The 22,500-nt window shown below is 44.1% G+C and overlaps 1 protein-coding gene across 1 annotated transcript in view; it reads left to right on the top strand.

Moving 5' to 3' along the window:
- Positions 1-19,213, top strand: part of fgd1 (FYVE, RhoGEF and PH domain containing 1) — a 56,144-nt gene extending 36,931 nt beyond the window's left edge. The window contains exons 8-17 of the mRNA XM_039008695.1: positions 858-916; positions 1,640-1,786; positions 2,973-3,065; positions 3,322-3,401; positions 6,346-6,376; positions 7,546-7,647; positions 8,083-8,211; positions 9,595-9,753; positions 14,957-15,103; positions 18,944-19,213. Coding sequence (XP_038864623.1) covers positions 858-916; positions 1,640-1,786; positions 2,973-3,065; positions 3,322-3,401; positions 6,346-6,376; positions 7,546-7,647; positions 8,083-8,211; positions 9,595-9,753; positions 14,957-15,103; positions 18,944-19,213 — 1,217 coding nt within the window. The remainder of the gene's footprint in view (positions 1-857; positions 917-1,639; positions 1,787-2,972; positions 3,066-3,321; positions 3,402-6,345; positions 6,377-7,545; positions 7,648-8,082; positions 8,212-9,594; positions 9,754-14,956; positions 15,104-18,943) is intronic.
- Positions 19,214-22,500: the final 3,287 nt, after the last annotated feature.

Raw genomic sequence — 22,500 nt, 5'->3', positions numbered from 1 at the left:
TGAAGGGAGTAGTACACAGCGTTGTACGAGATCTTCAGTTTCTTGGCAATTTCTCGCATGGAATAGCCTTCATTTCTCAGAACAAGAATAGACTGACGAGTTTCAGAAGAAAGGTCTTGGTTTCTGGCCATTTTGAGGCTGTAATCGAACCCACAAATGCTGATGCTCCAGATACTCAACTAGTCTAAAGAAGGCCTGTTGTATTGCTTCTTTAATCAGAACAACAGTTCTCAGCTGTGCTAACATAATTGCAATATGGTTTTCTAATGATCAATTAGCCCTTTAAAATGATAAACTTGGATTAACTAACACAACGTGCCATTGGAACACAGGAGTGATGGTTGCTGATAATGGGCCTCTGCACGCCTATGTAGATATTCCATAAAAAATCTGCCGTTTACAGCTACAATAGTCATTTACAACATTAACAATGTCTACACTGTATTTCTGATCAAATTTATGTTATTTTAATGATCAAAAAATTAGCTTTTCTTTCAAAAACAAGGAAATTTCTAAGTGACCCCAAAACTTTTGAACGGTAATTTATATACATTTCCAAAAATGTCAAAGAAACTGTTTTCACTTTGTCATAATGGCGTATTGTGTGTAGATTGCTGTGGATTTTCCTTTATTTAATCCATTTTAAATTCAGGCTGTAACGCAACAACATGTGGAGAAAGTCAAGGGGTCTGAATACTTTCCGGAAGGCGCTGTAATGTATTATGTGCTGTCAGTTGTAACACATACAAGAGAATGCAGGAAAACTACATCAGAAGAGCAAGTCAGTATATGAGTCAGTGACACTGTGAAATGGTTTAGTTGCTGGAAGTAATAACGTCTCTGTTGTGTCTTTTCAGAATCTCTGGAGTTGATCGCCACAGCTGCAGAGCACTCCAACACAGCTATCAGAAAGATGGTGAGTCCTTTAACAGCTGCAGAGCACTCCAACACAGCTATCAGAAAGATGGTGAGTCCTTTAACAGGCTGCAGAGCACTCCAACACAGCCATCAGAAAGATGGTGAGTCCTTTAACAGCTGCAGAGCACTCCAACACAGCCATCAGAAAGGTGGTGAGTCCTTTAACAGCTGCAGAGCACTCCAACACAGCCATCAGAAAGATGGTGAGTCCTTTAACAGCTGCAGAGCACTCCAACACAGCCATCAGAAAGGTGGTGAGTCCTTTAACAGCTGCAGAGCACTCCAACACAGCCATCAGAAAGGTGGTGAGTCCTTTAACAGCTGCAGAGCACCCCAACACAGCTATCAGAAAGATGGTGAGTCCTTTAACAGATCACACACAACCGAACGCAAGCACACCCACACATCGCAGGGCCAAACCACCTACCTCCACCTCCGTCACCCGTTCGTTCACACCAGATAAAACACCAGCAGAGACGCTGTCATTTAACATGAGGTTGTAATTAAAGATGATTTGTTCATCTGTAGCTGTTGTTGAAAGTCCCTTATTTCTCATTGTTAATTAGTGGTGTGTTTCGTTTCTCCTCTTATAGCACGTTGTGGTTCAATGTGACTGACTTGACTCGTTCCTTTAGCTCCTAGTGGAGAAGAAGACCACGACAATGTTACTTCATCCAGTCCCTTAATGTACTGTATGTTCAATGTCTCTGAATGATTACAGGAGCGTATGCGTAAACTGCTGAAGGTGTATGAGTTGCTGGGAGGAGAGGAGGACATCGTTAACCCTACTAACGAACTCATCAAGGAGGGACACATCCTCAAACTGTCGGCCAAGAACGGCACCTCACAGGACAGATACCTCATCCTGGTGAGTGACACACACACGCGCGCACACACGCACACACACACACACACACACACACACACACACACACACACACACACACACACACACACACACACACACACACACACACACACACACACACACACACACACACACACACACACACCATAGACACACACACACGCATACACAAACACACACACACACACACACCTCACAGGACAGATACCTCATCCTGGTGAGTGAGTCATTGTAAAGATGATGTGTTTGTAAAAGATTGTGTTCTCTTTCCAAGAGGATGCTGCTACTGTGAATCTGCTTGGAATCCACTGTTCCACTGTGGAGTCCACTGGGTACAATGTTGTTATTTACAGTGTCTTTCTTTCTCACTTTCTCTGTCTCTCTCTGTCTCTCTCTCTCTCTCTCTCTGTCTCTGTCTCTCTCTCTGTCTCTGTCTCTCTCTCTCTCTCTCTCTGTCTCTCTCTGTCTCTCTCTCTCTCTCTCTCTCTCTCTCTCTCTCTCTCTCTCTCTCTCTCTCTCTCTCTCTCTCTCTCTCTCTCTCTGTCTCTGTCTCTCTCTCTCTCTCTCTCTCTGTCTCTCTCTGTCTCTCTCTCTCTCTGTCTCTCTCTGTCTCTCTCTCTCTCTGTCTCTGTCTCTCTCTGTCTCTCTCTGTCTCTCTGTCTCTCTCTCTCTCTCTCTCTGTCTCTCTCTTTCTCTCTCTCTCTCTGTCTCTCTGTCTCTCTCTCTCTCTCTCTGTCTCTCTGTCTCTCTGTCTCTCTCTCCCTCTCTCTCTCTCTCTCTCTCTCTCTCTCTCTCTCTCTCTCTCTCTCTCTCTCTCTCTCTCTCCCTCTCTCTCTGTCTCTCTCTCTCTCTCTCTCTGTGTCTCTCTCTCTCTCTCTCTTTCTTTCTTTCTTTCTTTCTTTCTTTCTCCCTCTCGTTCTCTTTCTCTTTATCTCTCTCTCTCTCTCTCTCTCTCTCTCTCTCTCTCTCTCTCTCTCTCTCTCTCTCTCTCTCTTTATCTTTCTCTCTCTCTCTCTCTCTCTCTCTCTCTCTCTCTCTCTCTCTCTCTCTCTCTCTCTCTCTCTCCCTCCCGCCTCCTCTCTCTCTCTCTCTCTCTCTCTCTCTCTCTCTCTCTCTCTCTCTCTCTCTCCCTCCCTCCCCCCTTCTCTCTCTCTCTCTCTCTCTCTCTCTCTTTATCTTTCTGCAGTTCAATGATAGGTTATTGTACTGCGTCCCTAAACTGAGGCTGATTGGTCAGAAGTTTGGGGTGAGAGCCAGGATCAACGTGGATGGGATGGAGGTTAGTTCTTTAGTATATACGCTACTGTTACCACTTTAATGCCAATCTGAAAATGCACCCTATTCCCTGCATGGTGCACTAGGCTCTGGACAAAAGTGGTGCACTACATAGGGAATAGTGTGCATGCTAAGGCTCTTCCAACACAGGAGGAATGCTACAGCACCATCTTTTATAGTGCTCTGTAATAACTGCCTGCTGTATGGAGCTGTGGTCAGCTGAGTGATGTCCTGTGCGTCTCCTTCTTTTCTTCTTACAGCTGAAGGAGAGCAGCAGTGTTAACGTGCCCAGGACCTTCCTGGTGTCTGGAAAACAACGATCACTAGAACTACAGGCCAGGTGAGGGGAGCCGGAATATTTATTTCAATGTTTTACTCCAGGACTAACCCCAGCATAATCTGTAACCCCAGCATAATCTGTAACCCCAGTATAACCCGTACTCCATAGCCTATAACCCCAGCATAATCTGTAACCCCAGTATAACCCGTACTCCATAGCCTATAACCCCAGCATAATCTGTAACCCCAGCATAACCCCTACCTCCTAAACTCTTATCCCAGAATAACCCCTACCACATAGCCTATAACCCCAGCATAATCTGTAACCCCAGCATAATCTGTAACCCCAGCATAATCTGTAACCCCAGTATAACCCGTACTCCATAGCCTATAACCCCAGCATAATTTGTAACCCCAGCATAACCCCTACCTCCTAAACTCTTATCCCAGAATAACCCCTACCACATAGCCTATAACCCCAGCATAATCTGTAACCCCAGCATAATCTGTAACCCCAGCATAACCCCTACCCCATAGCCTATAACCCCAGCATAATCTGTAACCCCAGCATAACCCCTACCACATAGCCTATAACCCCAGCATAATCTGTAACCCCAGCATAATCTGTAACCCCAGCATAACCCCTACCACATAGCCTATAACCCCAGCATAATCTGTAACCCCAGCATAATCTGTAACCCCAGCATAACCCCTACCCTATAGCCTATAACCCCAGCATAATCTGTAACCCCAGCATAACCCTTACCCTATAGCCTATAACCCCAGCATAATCTTTCATCAGCATAACCCCTACCTCCTAAACTCTTATCCCAGAATAACCCCTACCCCCATCATAATACCACTACCCCCTAGGCTCTAACTCCAGCATAACCCCCAACTCTACACCCTAGCCCAGGGATCATCCGCGGGCCTATTTTTTCGTGAGCGGATGATCACGGGCCAGGAACATAATTACAAATTATTTGTAGCCCAAACAGATATAATATTTGACTAAACAAAATCATTTTAAACCTTACTTACATTTGGATATAATCACGTGTCTCTCTGTTATGCGTGGGAATACCAGGGAACAAATGTCCAACAATGAAAAAAATATATATATGTATATATATACAGTACCAGTCAAAAGACTTTTTCTTTATTTTTACTATTTTCTACATTGTAGAATAATAGTGAAGACATCAAAACCATGAAATAACACATATGGAATCATGTAGTAACCAAAAAAGTGTTAAACAAATTACAATTATTTTTAGATTTTAGATTCTTCAAAGTAGCCACCCTTTGCTTTGATGACAGCTTTGCACACTCTTGGCATTCTCTCAACCAGTTTAATGAGGAATGCTTTTCCAACCGACTTGAAGGAGTTCCCACATGCTGAGCATGTCATTGTCCTGTTGAAAAACAAATTATTGTCCCACTAAGCGCAAACCAGATGGTATGGCGTATCGCTGCAGAATGCTGTGGTAGCCATGCTGGTTAAGTGTGCCTTGAATTCTAAGTAAATCCCTGACAGTGTCATCAGCAAGGACCCCCACACCATCACACCTCCTCCTCCATGCTTCACGGTGGGAACCACACATGCAGAGATCATCCGTTCACCTACTATGCATCCCACAAAGACACAGCGGTTGGAACTTGGACTCATCAGACCAAAGGACAGATTTCCACTGGTCTAATGTCCATTGCTCGTGTTTCTTGGCCTAAGCAAGTCTGTTCTTCTTATTGGTGTCCTTTAGTAGTGGTTTCTTTGCAGCAATTCGACCATGAAGGCCTGATTCAAGTGGTCTCATCTGAACAGTTGATGTTGAGATGTGTCTGTTACTCTGTGAAGCATTTATTTGGGCTGGCGGTCCTCATGAGAGACAGTTTCATCATAGCGCTTGATGGTTTTTGTGACAGCACTTGAAGAAACTTTCAAAGTTCTTGAAGTTTTCCAGATTGACTGACTTCCATGTCTTAAAGTAATGATGGACTGTTGTTTTTGCTCTTTGCTGTTCTTGGACTTGGTCTTTTACCAAATAGGGCTGTCTTCTGTGTACCACCCTTACCTTGTCACAACACAACCGATTGGATCAAACGCATTAAGAAGGATATAAATTCCACAAATGAACTTTTAACAAGGCACACCTGTTAATTGAAATGCATTCCAGGTGACTACCTCATGAAGCTGGTTGAGAGAATGCCAAGAGTGTGCAAAGCTGTCATCAAGGCAAAGGGTGGTGTCACGTTCCTGACCTGTTTTCTGTTGTTTTGTATGTGTTTAGTTGGTCAGGACGTGAGCTGGGTGGGAATTCTATGTTGTGTGTCTAGTTTGTCTGTTTCTATGTCCAGCCTAATATGGTTCTCAATCAGAGGCAGATGGTAATCGTTGTCCCTGATTGAGAATCATATATAGGAGGCTTGTTTTGTGTTGGGATTTTGTGGGTGTTTGTTTCCTGTCTCTGTGATTGTCTGCACCAGATAGGTCTGTGTCGGTTTTTGCACATTTGTTATTTTGTATTGTTGTTTGTAGTGTTTCACTTGTTCTTGATTAAACATGTTTAACACTAGCCGCGCTGCACTTTGGTCCTCTCCTTCACCCCTGGAAGAAAACCGTTACAGGTGGCTATTTGAAGAGTCTCAAATATAAAATATATTTAGATTTGTTTAACACTTTTTTGGTTACTACATGATTCCATATGTGTTATTCCATAGTTCTGATGTCTTCACTATTATTATACAATGTAGAAAACAGTAAAAAATAAAGAAAAACCTTAGAATGAGTAGGTGTGTCCAAACTTTTGACTGGTACTGTATATTTGAAATGATTTTCTTTTACAATTCCGTACAAAAAAATAAAATAATAAAAGAAACATGCTTTTGAGTAGTTTAAAACCATTTCTAACTCGGCTTCTAGCAACTGACACACTTCTCAAAGAATACTTGGCTCAAATGTAGGTGTTTAAGCTCAATACCTAATACGTTGTTGTTGTCCTGTGTAGGACTGAAGAAGAGAAGAAGGACTGGATCCAGGTAAATACTTCTGTATCTCACCTTAGACTATCTCAGTTTAGACTATCTTAGCTTAGAATATTTCAGCTCCCACTATCTCAGCTCCCGCTATTTCAGCTCCCGCTATCTCAGCTCCCGCTATCTCAGCTCCCGCTATTTCAGCTCCCGCTATCTCAGCTCCCGCTATTTCAGCTCCCTCTATCTCAGCTCCCTCTATCTCAGCTCCCGCTATTTCAGCTCCCTCTATCTCAGCTCCCTCTATCTCAGCTCCCGCTATTTCAGCTCCCACTATCTCAACTTAGACTATTTCAGCTCCCACTATCTCAGCCACCGCTATCTCAGCTCCCACTATCTCAGCTCCCGCTATCTCAGCTCCCGCTATCTCAGCTCCCGCTATTTCAGCTCCCGCTATCTCAGCTCCCGCTATCTCAGCTCCCGCTATTTCAGCTCCCGCTATCTCAGCTCCCGCTATCTCAGCTCCCGCTATCTCAGCTCCCGCTATTTCAGCTCCCGCTATCTCAGCTCCCGCTATCTCAGCTCCCGCTATCTCAGCTCCCGCTATCTCAGCTCCCATTATTCAGCTCCCGCTATCTCAGCTCCCGCTATCTCAGCTCCCGCTATCTCAGCTCCCGCTATCTCAGCTCCCGCTATTTCAGCTCCCATTATTCAGCTCCTGCTATCTCAGCTCCCGCTATCTCAGCTCCCGCTATCTCAGCTCCCTCTATCTCAGCTCCCGCTATTTCAGCTCCCGCTATCTCAGCTCCCATTATTTCAGCTCCCTCTATCTCAGCTCCCATTATTTCAGCTCCCTCTATCTCAGCTCCCTCTATCTCAGCTCCCATTATTTCAGCTCCCACTATTTCAGCTCCCACCATCTCAGCTCCCACTATTTCAGCTTCCACTCTCCACATAACAACTCTGTATTCATCCATATTAATGAGCATGTCTCCTTCACTTCCTTACCTTGGTTTTATCTGGTGTGAACGGCGATGGTGTGGCGAAGGGAGATTTTGTGTTTATGTGGTTTGGTCCTAGGCTGTGTGTGTGTGTGTGTGTGTGTGTGTGTGTGTGTGTGTGTGTGTGTGTGTGTGTGTGTGTGTGTGTGTGTATGTGTGCGTGTCACCAGATAAAACGTCAATCCAGCAGAGACGTTGTAATTTAACATGTCGTCTGTTCCTCCTCTCTCTCAGGCTATCCAGGCCACCATTCAGAGACATGAACAAACGGTAGCCACGTTCCACCATCTCAACTGCTCTCTCCGAGATGAGGACTACACTCCTCCCAACTCACCTGTAAGATACAACGCAACCCCTAGCCCCTATCCCCTAGCATCTAACCCCAGCATAACCCTTAACCCCTAGCATCTAACCCCAGCATAACCCTTAACCCCTAGCATCTAACCCCAGCATAACCCTTAACCCCTAGCATCTAACCCCAGCATAACCCTTAACCCCTAACATCTAACACCAGGCTACCATCTAACCCCTAGCATCTAACCCCAGCATAACCCTTAACCCCTAACATCTAACACCATCTCTCCTTCTCTCACTCATTCCCTCTCTCCCTGTCTCTCTCTCTCACACACTTCTCGCCTTCTCTCACTCATTCCCTCTCTCTCACACATCTCTCCTTCTCTCACTCATTCCCTCTCTCTCACACATCTCTCCTTCTCTCACTCACTCCCTCTCTCTCTGTCTGTCTCTCTTCCAATCTACTTTCTCTCTCAGAACTGTAATGAGCTGGGGAAGCGTGCCCCCACTCCGATCCGTGAGAAGGAGGTGACTCTGTGTATGAAGTGCCAGGAGCCGTTCAACTCCATCACCAAGAGACGTCACCACTGCAAAGCCTGTGGACACGTACGTTTCCAATCAAATCTGGATGTTATGTACAAGTGACCTGATTATGTCAGTCAGTCGCTCTACTCCTCAATTTTAAAAACTCTTAATTGAAAAAAGTATTCATATATATAAAATTAAGATGAACATTTTGATCACTATTGAGTGAGAGTTTGGGGTTTTGAGCTGTACCTTGACTCTCATTGGTTGAAATGTTGTCCCCTCCCCTCCACCCCAACAAGCGAACTACTTCCATGTCTCCAGTCCTAGTCTGTCTGTTACTCCTTCCATGTCTCCAGTCCTAGTCTGTCTGTTACTCCTTCCATGTCTCCAGTCCTAGTCTCTCTGTTTACTCCTTCCATGTCTCCAGTCCTAGTCTCTCTGTTTACTCCTTCCATGTCTCCAGTCCTAGTCTCTCTGTTTACTCCTTCCATGTCTCCAGTCCTAGTCTCTCTGTTTACTCCTTCCATGTCTCCAGTCCTAGTCTCTCTGTTTACTCCTTCCATGTCTCCAGTCCTAGTCTCTCTGTTTACTCCTTCCATGTCTCCAGTCCTAGTCTCTCTGTTTACTCCTTCCATGTCTCCAGTCCTAGTCTGTCTGTTTACTCCTTCCATGTGTCCAGTCCTAGTCTGTCTGTTACTCCTTCCATGTCTCCAGTCCTAGTCTCTCTGTTTACTACGCCCATGTCCCCAGTAAACTGCTGAGAAAGTAGGGTTGTCTTGCTCAATACTCTATAAAGTAAAAAGTATGGGCAAATCAAGAGTTTTTTTATTGAGTAAATTGTTCCTATTTATTCTGATATTGAAGAGGATGCACCTAGTTTTCCATCAATGGCCTGTCGTCAGTGAACTGCTTCTTGTCTCCTACACCTGAGCTCTCTGTGTATCCCAGGTGTAATGCATGTTAACAGCATTATGGAGGTGTACCTCCTCTCTCTGTGTATCCCAGGTGTAATGCATGTTAACAGCATTATGGAGGTGTACCTCCTCTCTCTGTGTATCCCAGGTGTAATGCATGTTAACAGCATTATGGAGGTGTACCTCCTCTCTCTGTGTATCCCAGGTGTAATGCATGTTAACAGCATTATGGAGGTGTACCTCCTCTCTCTGTGTATCCCAGGTGTAATGCATGTTAACAGCATTATGGAGGTGTACCTCCTCTCTCTGTGTATCCCAGGTGTAATGCATGTTAACAGCATTATGGAGGTGTACCTCCTCTCTCTGTGTATCCCAGGTGTAATGCATGTTAACAGCATTATGGAGGTGTACCTCCTCTCTCTGTGTATCCCAGGTGTAATGCATGTTAACAGCATTATGGAGGTGTACCTCCTCTCTCTGTGTATCCCAGGTGTAATGCATGTTAACAGCATTATGGAGGTGTACCTCCTCTCTCTGTGTATCCCAGGTGGTGTGTGGAAAGTGTTCAGAGTTCAGGGCCCGTCTACTCTACGACAACAACAGGGCTAACAGGGTGTGTATCGACTGCTACACCACCCTAGTGGGGGTCCCCCCCTCCCCCGCCAGCCTGACCTGCAGCATAAACAGACGACGGTCAATACTAGAGGTACATAACAGGATCCTGACTGCCGTAGAAAAAGGGATACTTCCTAATTTGATCTACTTCCCCAGGGTCAGACCATGTTCATGTATCTTTGTCCAGTATGAAGAAAGTTAGAGGGAGTTTTGCGACCCAATGCTAACTAGCGACCCAATGCTAACTAGCGACCCAATTCTAACTAGCGACCCAATGCTAACTAGGGACCCAATGCTAACTAGGGACCCAATGCTAACTAGCGACCCAATTCTAACTAGCGACCCAATGCTAACTAGCGACCCAATGCTAACTAGCGTCCCAATTCTAACTAGCGACCCAATGCTAACTAGCGTTAGTACAAAGACTCTAAGTCGATGGGATCAGCTAGCAGGTGATAATAGATAGATAAGACCTGAGGTTAAATACATATCTATACATCAGATACTTAACCTCTTATGGTTGAGATCGGCTAAGATTCCGTTAACGGGATCGATTTGACAACAGCCAGTGAAAGTGCAGGGCGCCAAATTCAAACAACAGAAATCTCATAATTAAAATTCCTCAAACATACAAGTATTTCACACCATTTTAAAGATAAACTTGTTGTTAATCCCACCACAGTGTCCGATTTCAAAAAGGCTTTACGATCGAAAGCACACCAAACGATTATGTTAGGTTAGTACCTAGTCACAGAAAAATACAGCCATTTTTCCAGCCAAAGAGAGGAGTCACAAAAAGCAGAAATAGAGATAAAATTAATCACTAACCTTTGATGATCTTCATCAGATGACACTCATAGGACTTCATGTTACACAATACATGTATGTTTTGTTCTACAAAGTGCATATTTATATCCTAACATCTCAGTTTACATTGGCGCGTTACGTTCAGTAATGTTTTGCTTCTTAAACATTTTGCAGAGAGCCACATCAATTTACAGAAATAGTCATCATAAACTTTAATATAAGATGCAAGTGTTATGCACAGAATTAGAGATATACTTCTCCTTAATGCAACCGCTGTGTCTGATTTCAAAAAAACTTTACGGAAAAAGCAAACCATGCAATAATCTGAGTACGGCGCTCAGACGACAAAACCATGTTGGAGTCAACAGAAGTCAGAAATAGCTTTATAAATATTCACTTACCTTTGATGATCTTCATCAGAATGCACTCCCAGGAATCCCAGTTCCACAATAAATGTTTGATTTGTTCGATAAAGTACATAATTTATGTCCAAATACTTCCTTTTTGTTCGCACATTTAGCCCAGTAATCCAAATTCATGAGTCGCGAGCAGACGAAAAGTCCAAAAGTTCCGTTACAGTCCGTAGAAACATGTCAAACGATGTATAGAATCAATCTTTAGGATGTTTTTAACATAAATCTTCAATAATGTTTCAACCGGAGAATTCCTTTGTCTTCAGAAATGCAATGGAACGCAAGCTAACTCTCACGTGAACACGCGTGGTCAGCTCATGGCACTCTGCCAGACCCCTGACTCAAAGAGCCCTCATTCCCCCCTCCTTCATAGTAGAAGCATCAAACAAGGTTCTAAAGACTGTTGACATCTAGTGGAAGCCTTGGGAAGTGCAATATGACCAATATCCCCCTGTTTATTCGATAGGCGATGAGTTGAAAAACTACAAATATCAGATTTCCAACTTCCTGGTTGGATTTTTTCTCAGGTTTTTGCCTGCCATATGAGTTCTGTTATACTCACAGACATCATTCAAACAGTTTTAGAAACTTCAGAGTGTTTTCTATCCAAATATACTAATGATATGCATATCTTGGCTTCTGGGACTGAGTAGCAGGCAGTTTACTCTGGGCACCTTATTCATCCAAGCTACTCAATACTGCCCCCAGCCATAAGAAGTTAATGAGTCTGACGAGGCCGACGCGAACGATATACTGCTTTCTCAGGAACAGGGCCAGATCCCCGTGATTTGCGTGAAGAGGAGGCTGAGAAAAAGGGGCCAGAGGGCGGACTACCTTCTGAGAATTCGTAGGCGATCAAATAAACCCCCACTTCCTTCCATTCTGCTAGCAAACGTGCAATATTTGGAGAATAAAATCGATGACCCAGACGCAAGATTAACTGCTAACGGGACATTCAAAACTGTAATATCTTATGCTTCACGGAGTCGTGGCTGAACGATGACACTATCAACATACAGCTGGCTGGTTATACGATGTACCGGCAGGATAGAACAGCAGCCTCTGGTAAGACAAGGGGTGGAGGACTATGTATTTTTGTAAATAACAGCTGGTGCACGATATCTAAGGAAGTCTTGAGGTTTTGCTCGCCTGAGGTAGAGTATCTCATGATAAGCTGTAGACCACACTATCTACCTAGAGAGTTTTTATCTGTATTTTTCGTAGCTGTTTTACATACCACCACAGACTGAGGCTGGCACTAAGACCGCACTCAATGAGCTGTATTCCGCCATAAGCAAACAAGAAAACGCTCACCCAGAGGCGACGCTCCTAGTAGCCAGGGACTTTAATGCAGGGAAACTTAAATCCGTTTAACCAAATTTCTATCAGCATGTTAAATGTGCAACCAGAGGGAACCACCTTTACACCCCTCACAGAGACACATACAAAGCTCTCCCTCGACCTCCATTTGGCAAATCTGACCATAATACTATCCACCTGATTCCTGCTTACAAGCAAAACATTTAAGCAGGAAGCACCAGTGACTAGATTAATAAAAAAGTGGTCAGATGAAGCAGATGCTAAGCTACAGGACTGTTTTGCTAGCACAGACTGGAAATGTTCTGGGATTCCTCCGATGGCATTGAGGAGTACACCACATCAGTCATTGGCTTCGTCAATAAGTGCATCGATGACGTCGTCCCCACAGTGACCGTATGTAAATACCCCAACTAGAAGCCATGGGTTACAGGCAACATCCACACTGACCTAAAGGCTAGAGCTGCCGGTTTCAAGGAGCGGGACTCTAACCCGGAAGCTTATAAGAAATCCCGCTATGCCCTCCGACGAACCATCAAACAGGCAAAGCGTCAATACAGGACTAAGATTGAATCGTACTACACCGGCTCTGACGCTCGTCTGATGTGGCAGAGCTTGCAAACCATTACAGACTACAAAGGGAAGCACAGCCGAGAGCTGCCCAATGACACGAGCCTTCCAGACGCTTCAAGCCAAATAACACTGAAATGTGCATGAGAGCAGCAGCTGTTCCGGGAGACTGTGTGATCACGCTCTCCACAGCCGATGTGAGTAAGACCTTTAAACAGGTCAACATTCACAAGGCCGCAGGGACATACGGATTACCAGGAGGACCAACTGGCAAGTGTCTTCACTGGCATTTTCAACCTCTCCCTGTCTGAGTCTGCAATACCAACATGTTTTAAGCAGACCACCATAGTGCCTGTGCCCAAGAACACAGAACCTGCCTAAATCACTACTGACCCGTAGCACTCACGTCTGTAGCCATGAAGTGCTTTGAAAGACTGGTAATGGCTCACATCAACACCATTATTCCAGAAACCATAGACCCACTCCAATTTGCATACCTCCCCAACAAATCCACAGATGATGCCATCTCTATTGCACTTCACACTGCCCTTTCCCACCTGGACAGAAGGAACACCTATGTGAGAATGCTATTCATTGACTACAGCTCAGCTTTCAACGCCATAGTGCCCTCAAAGCTCACCACTAAGCTAAGGACCCTGGGACTGACCGGCCGCCCCCAGGTGGTAAGGGTAGGTAACAGCACATCCGCCACACTGATCCTCAACACAGGGGCACCTCAGGGGTGCGTGCTCAGTCCCCTCCTCTACCTCCTGTTCACTCATGACTGCACAGCCAGGCACGACTCCAACACCATCATTAAGTAGGTCTGATCACGGACAACGATGAGACAGCCTATCGGGAGGAGGTCAGAGACCTGTCCGTGTGGTGCCAGGACAACAACCTCTCCCTCAATGTGATCAAGACAAAGGAGATGATTGTAGACTACAGGAAAAGGAGGACCGAGCACACCCCCCATTCTCATCAACGGGGCTGTAGTGGAGCAGGTTGAGAGCTTTAAGTTCCTTGCTGTCCACATCACCAACAAACGAACATGGTCCAAGCACACCAAGACAGTCATGAAGCGGGCACGACAAAACCTATTCCCCCTCAGGAGACTGAAAAGATTTAGCATGGGTCCTCAGATCCTCAAAAGGTTCTACAGCTGCACCATCGAGAGCATCCTGACTGGTTGCATCACTGCCTGGTATGGCAACTGCTTGGCCTCCGCCCAGTAGGGCCACCAAGCTTCCTGCCATCCAGGACCTCTATACCAGGCGGTGTCAGAGCAAGGCCCTAAAAAACCTCCAGCCACCCTTGTCATAGACTGTTCTCTCTGCTACCACACGGCAAATGGTACCGGAGTGCCAAGTCTAGGACCAAGAGGCTTCTAAACAGCTTCTACCCCAAGCCAGAAGACTCCTGAACACCTAATCCAATGGCTACCCAGACTATTTGCATTGCCCCCCCCCCCCTCCCCCTCTTTTACACCGCTGCTACTCTCTGTTGTTATCATCTATGCATAGTCACTTTAAAAACTTTACCTACATGTACATACTACCTCAACTAACCGGTGCCCCCGCACATTGACTCTGTACCGGTACCCCCCCTGTATATAGTCTCGCTATTGTTATTTTACTGCTGCTCTTTAATTACTTGTTTTTTTAAATGTCTTATTCTTAGCCGTATTTTTTAAAACTGCATTGTTGGGGCTCGTAAGGGGGCTCGTAAGTAAGCATTTCACTGTTAGGTCTACCTACACCTGTTGTATTCGGAGCATGTGACTAATAAAATTTGATTTGATTTGTTGTGCTGGAGGTCCTGACAACAGGCCTTGGTCAAATGCAATACCAAACTCAGCCAAATACATGCATTTATGTTATATACTTTCCACATTTTTAACTGTACTTAAAAGAGCAAGGGAAGACAAGAGGATAGAAATATATGAAATAGAACAGTATTCTGGAGTCCCGGGCCTTTTGTCAGGGATAAAATATAAAGTACAAAAGTACAAAGTACAAAAAAAGTATGAATGTATGTACTTGTAAGTCGCTCTGGATAAGAGCGTCTGCTAAATGACTTAAATGTAAATGTAAATGTAAAACACTACCCTTGTGGAAAATAAGAACAAGCTGCCCAACATTAATGGAGAGTGGTCTCTAACGCAATGTATGTGTGTGTGGTCTACAGAAACAGGCGTCGGTGGCTGCAGAGAACAGTGTGATGTGTAGCTTCCTCCACCACATGGAGAAGGGAGCAGGCAGAGGCTGGCAGAAAGCCTGGTTTGTCATCCCAGAGAATGAACCACTAGTCCTGTACATATACGGTGCTCCTCAGGTGAGATGACCTGTTATTACACCTCTATTAATCTGTTATTACACCCCCTATTAACCTGTTATTACACCCCCTATTAACCTGTTATTACACCCCCTATTAACCTGTTATTACACCCCCTATTAACCTGTTATTACACCCCCTATTAACCTGTTATTACACCCCCTATTAACCTGTTATTACACCTCTATTAACCTGTTATTACACCCCTATTAACCTGTTATTACACACCTATTAGATTGTTATTAGACTGTTATTACACACCTATTAGACTGTTATTACACCCCTATTAGACTGTTATTACACCCCTATTAGACTGTTATTACACCCCTATTAGACTGTTATTACACCCCTATTAGACAGTTATTAGACTGTTATTACACACCTATTAGACTGTTATTAGACTGTTATTACACACCTATTAGACTGTTATTACACCCCTATTAGACTGTTATTAGACTGTTATTAGACTGTTATTACACCCCTATTAGACTGTTATTAGACTGTTATTACACCCCTATTAGACTGTTATTAGACTGTTATTACACCCCTATTAGACTGTTATTAGACTGTTATTACACCCCTATTAGACTGTTATTACAGCCCTATTAGACTGTTATTAGACTGTTATTACACCCCTATTAGACTGTTATTACACCCCTATTAGACTGTTATTAGACTGTTATTACACCCCTATTAGACTGTTATTAGACTGTTATTAGACTGTTATTACACCCCTATTAGACTGTTATTACACCCATATTAGACTGTTATTAGACTGTTATTACACCCCTATTAGACTGTTATTAGACTGTTATTACACACCTATTAGACTGTTATTAGACTGTTATTACATACCTATTAGACTGTTATTACACACCTATTAGACTGTTATTACACCCCTATTAGAATGTTATTAGACTGTTATTACACCCCTATTAGACTGTTATTAGACTGTTATTACATACCTATTAGACTGTTATTACACCCCTATTAGACTGTTATTAGACTGTTATTACACCCCTATTAGACTGTTATTAGACTGTTATTACACCCCTATTAGACTGTTATTACACCCCTATTAGACTGTTATTAGACTGTTATCACACCCCTATTAGACTGTTATTACACCCCTATTAGACTGTTATTAGACTGTTATTACACACCTATTAGACTGTTATTACACCCCTATTAGACTGTTATTAGACTGTTATTACACCCCTATTAGACTGTTATTAGACTGTTATTACACACCTATTAGACTGTTATTACACCCCTATTAGACAGTTATTAGACTGTTATTACACCCCTATTAGACTGTTATTACACCCCTATTAGACTGTTATTAGACTGTTATTACACACCTATTAGACTGTTATTACACCCCTATTAGACTGTTATTAGACTGTTATTACACCCCTATTAGACTGTTATTAGACTGTTATTAGACTGTTATTACACCCCTATTAGACTGTTATTACACCCCTATTAGACTGTTATTACACCCCTATTAGACTGTTATTACACCCCTATTAGACTGTTATTAGACTGTTATTACACACCTATTAGACTGTTATTACACCCCTATTAAACTGTTATTAGACTGTTATTAGACTGTTATTACACCCCTATTAGACTGTTAGTACTCCCCTATTAGACTGTTATTAGACTGTTATTACACCCCTATTAGACTGTTATTACACCCCTATTAGACTGTTATTAGACTGTTATTACACCCCTATTAGACTGTTATTAGACTGTTATTAGACTGTTATTACACCCCTATTAGACTGTTATTACACCCCTATTAGACTGTTATTAGACTGTTATTACACCCCTATTAGACTGTTATTAGACTGTTATTAGACTGTTATTACACCCCTATTAGACTGTTATTACACCCCTATTAGACTGTTATTAGACTGTTATTACACCCCTATTAGACTGTTATTACACCCCTATTAGACTGTTATTACACCCCTATTAGACTGTTATTACACCCCTATTAGACTGTTATTAGACTGTTATTACACCCCTATTAGACTGTTATTAGACTGTTATTACACACCTATTAGACTGTTATTACACCCCTATTAAACTGTTATTAGACTGTTATTAGACTGTTATTACACCCCTATTAGACTGTTAGTACTCCCCTATTAGACTGTTATTAGACTGTTATTACACCCCTATTAGACTGTTATTAGACTGTTATTACACCCCTATTAGACTGTTATTATACTGTTATTACACCCCTATTAGACTGTTATTACACCCCTATTAGCCTGTTATTACACCCCTATTAGACTGTTATTACACCCCTATTAGACTGTTATTACACCCCTATTAGACTGTTATTAGACTGTTATTACACCCCTATTAGACTGTTATTACACACCTATTAGACTGTTATTACACCCCTATTAGACTGTTATTACACCCCTATTAGACTGTTATTACACCCCTATTAGACTGTTATTACACCCCTATTAGACTGTTATTAGAATGTTATTAGACTGTTAACATATACGGGGTTCCTCAGATCAGTTCGATAATACTTTACCGTGGCTAATATTATACATGTTATTACACCCCTATTAGACTGTTATTACACCCCTATTAGACTGTTATTACACCCCTATTAGACAGTTATTATACATGTTATTACATAATATAGTTACACAGACTTCAATTATTTTAAACAACACAACAAAAGGAGAAAACGTTAAAAAAAACATAGCAATGTACTTTGGATTTGGAATATTCATCCAGGTCTGTCCCCTCTGTCTGTCCTCTGTCTGCCCTCTCTGTCTGTCCTCTCTGTCTGTCCTCTCTGTCTGTCCCCTCTGTCTGTCCTCTCTGTCTGTCCTCTCTGTCTGCCCTCTCTGTCTGCCCTCTCTGTCTGTCCTCTCTGTCTGTCCCCTCTGTCTGTCCCCTCTGTCTGTCCCCTCTGTCCTCTCTGTCTGTCCTCTCTGTCTGTCCTCTGTCTGTCCCCTCTGTCTGTCCCCTCTGTCTGTCCTCTCTGTCTGTCCTCTGTCTGTCCCCTCTGTCTGTCCTCTCTGTCCTCTCTGTCCTCTCTCTCTGTCTGCCCTCTCTGTCATCTCTGTCTGTCCTCTGTCTGTCCTCTCTGTCTGTCCCCTCTGTCTGTCCCCTCTGTCTGTCCCCTCTGTCTGTCCTCTGTCTGTCCCCTCTGTCTGTCCTCTGTCTGTCCTCTGTCTGTCCTCTGTCTGTCCCCTCTGTCTGTCCCCTCTGTCTGTCCCCTCTGTCTGTCCTCTCTGTCTGTCCTCTGTCTGTCCCCTCTGTCTGTCCCCTCTGTCTGTCCTCTCTGTCTGTCCCCTCTGTCTGTCCTCTGTCTGTCCCCTCTGTCTGTCCTCTGTCTGCCCCCTCTGTCTGTCCTCTGTCTGTCCTCTGTCTGTCCCCTCTGTCTGTCCCCTCTGTCTGTCCCCTCTGTCTGTCCTCTCTGTCTGCCCTCTCTGTCTGTCCTCTCTGTCCTCTCTCTCTGTCTGCCCTCTCTGTCCTCTGTCTGTCCTCTCTGTCTGCCCTCTCTGTCTGTCCTCTGTCTGTCCCCTCTGTCTGCCCTCTCTGTCTGTCCTCTCTGTCCTCTCTCTCTGTCCCCTCTGTCTGTCCCCTCTGTCTGCCCTCTCTGTCTGTCCTCTCTGTCTGTCCTCTGTCTGTCCTCTCTGTCTGTCCTCTCTGTATGTCCTCTCTGTATGTCCTCTCTGTCTGTCCTCTCTATCTGTCCTCTCTATCTGTCCTTTCTGTCTGTCCTCTCTCTCTGTCATCTCTGTCTGCCCTCTCTGTCTGTCCTCTCTGTTCTGCCCTCTTCCTTCCCTGTGTACCCAGGATGTGAAAGCCCAGCGCTCTGTACCCCTGATTGGCTTCGAGGTCTCCCTTCCTGATTCATGTGACCGTCTGGAACGCCGCTTTGCCTTCAAAATCAGCCAATCCCACCTTACGCTCTACTTCAGTGCCGATGGGGAGGAGCTACAGCGCCGCTGGATAGAGGTCCTATCACGCGCAGGGAGAGGGGAGGAGCTACAGGCTCACGGTTCAATTACAGAGGCCCTAGAGGAGGAAGGGGAGGAGACTGCAACCTCGGGAGAGAATACATGATTGATTTTGAGGCGTACAATCAATATTAGATCTGTTCTCTAAAGACACAAAACTACAAACTGTACAGAACATGAGCACACACACACACACACACACACAGTTTAAAACTTACATACACACACAGGTAGACACACACAGGTACACACACACACAGGTACACACACAGCTCTTTGTATTTAATGTCCGTGATCAGTCAGGTGCATGATAATATCTACAGGTCTGTTTCTCTCAGTCAGTGTTTTGCTCATCAACTCGTCACAGTGAACCAGTGTTTGCAACAACAACAAAAAACTGCCAAAAGTCAAAGTAAAGTCTTGCTCTCATCCTCCCTTCAGAAGATATAACAGAAGAATGCAGTATACAAAGATGTGTGTCACAGTGAATAGCTTCCCTCCAGTCAGACATTGACATTGTGTGTCACAGTGAATCGTTTCCCTTCAGTCAGACAGACATTTTACATGAATTCATTCTGAGCCACAGAACAGACTTCCTCCTCCTCACCATTTCTCTCTCTGCCAAATCGATGTTTAAGATATGATGTTTAGAGCATTGAGTTTTTTCTATGCTGTCCGAGTGTTCTAGGGTTCTGAGTGTTCTAGGGTTCTGAGTGTTCTAGGGTTCTGAGTGTTCTAGGGTTCTGAGTGTTCTAGGGTTCTGAGTGTTCTAGGGTTCTGAGTGTTCTATGATTCTGAGTGTTCTATGGTTCTGAGTGTTCTAGGGTTCTGAGCGTTCTATGGTTCTGAGTGTTCTATGGTTCTGAGTGTTCTATGCTTCTGAGTGTTCTAGGGTTCTGAGTGTTCTATGGTTCTGAGTGTTCTATGCTTCTGAGTGTTCTAGGGTTCTGAGTGTTCTATGGTTCTGAGTGTTCTATGGTTCTGAGTGTTCTATGGTTCTGAGTGTCCTATGGTTCTGAGTGTCCTATGGTTCTGAGTGTTCTAGGGTTCTGAGTGTTCTATGGTTCTGAGTGTCCTATGGTTCTGAGTGTCCTATGGTTCTGAGTGTTCTATGGTTCTGAGTGTTCTAGGGTTCTGAGTGTTCTAGGGTTCTGAGTGTTCTAGGGTGCTGAGTGTTCTATGGTTCTGAGTGTTCTAGGGTTCTGAGTGTTCTAGAGTTCTGAGTGTTCTAGGGTTCTGAGTGTCCTATGGTTCTGAGTGTTCTATGGTTCTGAGAGTTCTATGTTTCTGAGTGTTCTAGGGTTCTGAGTGTTCTAGGGTTCTGAGTGTTCTAGGGTTCTGAGTGTTCTAGGGTTCTGAGTTGAGTGTTCTAGGGTTCTGAGTGTTCTAGGGTTCTGAGTGTTCTATGGTTCTGAGTGTTCTAGGGTTCTGAGTGTTCTAGGGTTCTGAGTTGAGTGTTCTAGGGCTCTGAGTGTTCTAGGGTTCTGAGTGGTCTAGGGTTCTGAGTGTTCTATGGTGCTGAGTGTTCTAGGGCTCTGAGTGTTCTAGGGTTCTGAGTGTTCTAGGGTTCTGAGTGTTCTATGGTGCTGAGTGTTCTAGGGTTCTGAGTGTTCTAGGGTTCTGAGTTGAGTGTTCTAGGGCTCTGAGTGTTCTAGGGTTCTGAGTGGTCTAGGGTTCTGAGTGTTCTATGGTGCTGAGTGTTCTAGGGCTCTGAGTGTTCTAGGATTCTGAGTGTTCTAGGGTTCTGAGTGTTCTATGGTGCTGAGTGTTCTAGGGTTCTGTGTGTTTGTAACTCCACAGAAGGCAGTAGAAGGCTGATGTTTCTGTTTCCTCCAGATGAAAGGGCTGTTGTTTGGATGGTGAGGGGGAAGGTTGTCCTATCCTATTTGTTACTTTTCTTCCTGATACAATGAGATGGTCCTAAAGGTCTGGACTGGACAGTGTTGGAATGTGATGATGGATGAGGGCTAACTGAGACAGACAGACAGATGTCCCCCTTGGCTGAAGAGAAGAAAAGAGGGAACAAAATGCCTCCTCTCTCCCACCCACATCTGCTGTGGGGGATGTGAAGCAATACCCTTCCACATCTGCTGTGGGGGATGTGAAGCAATACCCTTCCACATCTGCTGTGGGGGATGTGAAGCAATAGCCTTCCACATCTGCTGTGGGGGATGTGAAGCAATACCCTTCCTCCTCTCACGTACTCTCTGTCTCCCGGGTCGGCTGTATAGATTTTAGAATATAGTAGTGGGAACTGTCCCTTGTTATGGAAATCTGTTTGCTTAGTTTTCGTAGCTGGCTAGATGTGTTGTACGTAGACCTTGGAAAGAGGATGTTGTGTACGCAGGGTAATGCTACTATATCACAGGTGTTTTTAAAGACTGTTTTGCGAAATATTTAAAATTCCAAATTTCTTGAGGTTTTACACCAACTTAAAAGAGACGTTTCTGGCCCTTTTACACTTTACACTTAGGAATTGTGTTTTTTAAAGCTTAAAATAATTCCTCCAAGCCCAATGTAACCTCTGGAAAACCCAGAGGCCCAGTGGTTTTGAACAGAGGCATTGAACCACTCTTTAACTGACCAGAGGCCCAGTGGTTTTGAACAGAGGCATTGAACCACTCTTTAACTGACCAGAGGCCCAGTGGTTTTGAACAGAGGCATTGAACCACTCTTTAACTGACCAGAGGCCCAGTGGTTTTGAACAGAGGCATTGAACCACTCTTTAACTGACCAGAGGCCCAGTGGTTTTGAACAGAGGCATTGAACCACTCTTTAACTGACCAGAGGCCCAGTGGTTTTGAACAGAGGCATTGAACCACTCTTTAACTGACCAGAGGCCCAGTGGTTTTGAACAGAGGCATTGAACCACTCTTTAACTGAAAGCATTCAAAGCGGATATTTAGGACTCTGTTCAAAAGGAAAGCTGAAGCGTTTACAGATTCCGACGATAGAAATGTAACGGTAATTTTGAGCCGACGTACGCGGCGGTGTTTACCGTGAATGCAGTCCTCTGCTACATTACCTTTTACATTTCAATCACTCTGTAAAAGCTGAACTTCCGCGATACAGATTGAATAGAACCCTTAGTGCCTGTTCAGTAAGTGTCTTTATGACTCTTTAAAATTGAACCTTTAAAAAGCCCATCCGGTTCCCGCTGGCTTGACATGAGTTTTATAACGGCCTCTCTGCCACCTATTGGGGAAAAGATGGTATTACACACAGAGCCTCTGCAGACAGCAGGGAATGAGGGGCCACTTGTTTGACTCTGGAGACAGGGCGAGGAGGATTAGATAGACTGATGGAATAGATAGACCGTCCATAAGATTATGTTGCTTTCCAAACAGGGCCATATAGCTGCTGTTTGTTATGTCAGAGATGGTTTATAATAAT

The sequence above is a fragment of the Salvelinus namaycush genome, chromosome 14, assembly GCF_016432855.1.
Source record: "Salvelinus namaycush isolate Seneca chromosome 14, SaNama_1.0, whole genome shotgun sequence".
In the NCBI taxonomy this organism is placed as follows: Eukaryota; Metazoa; Chordata; class Actinopteri; order Salmoniformes; family Salmonidae; genus Salvelinus; species Salvelinus namaycush.
The sequence above is the reverse complement of the archived record's forward strand: the minus strand, read 5'-3'. Positions and strand labels throughout refer to the sequence as shown.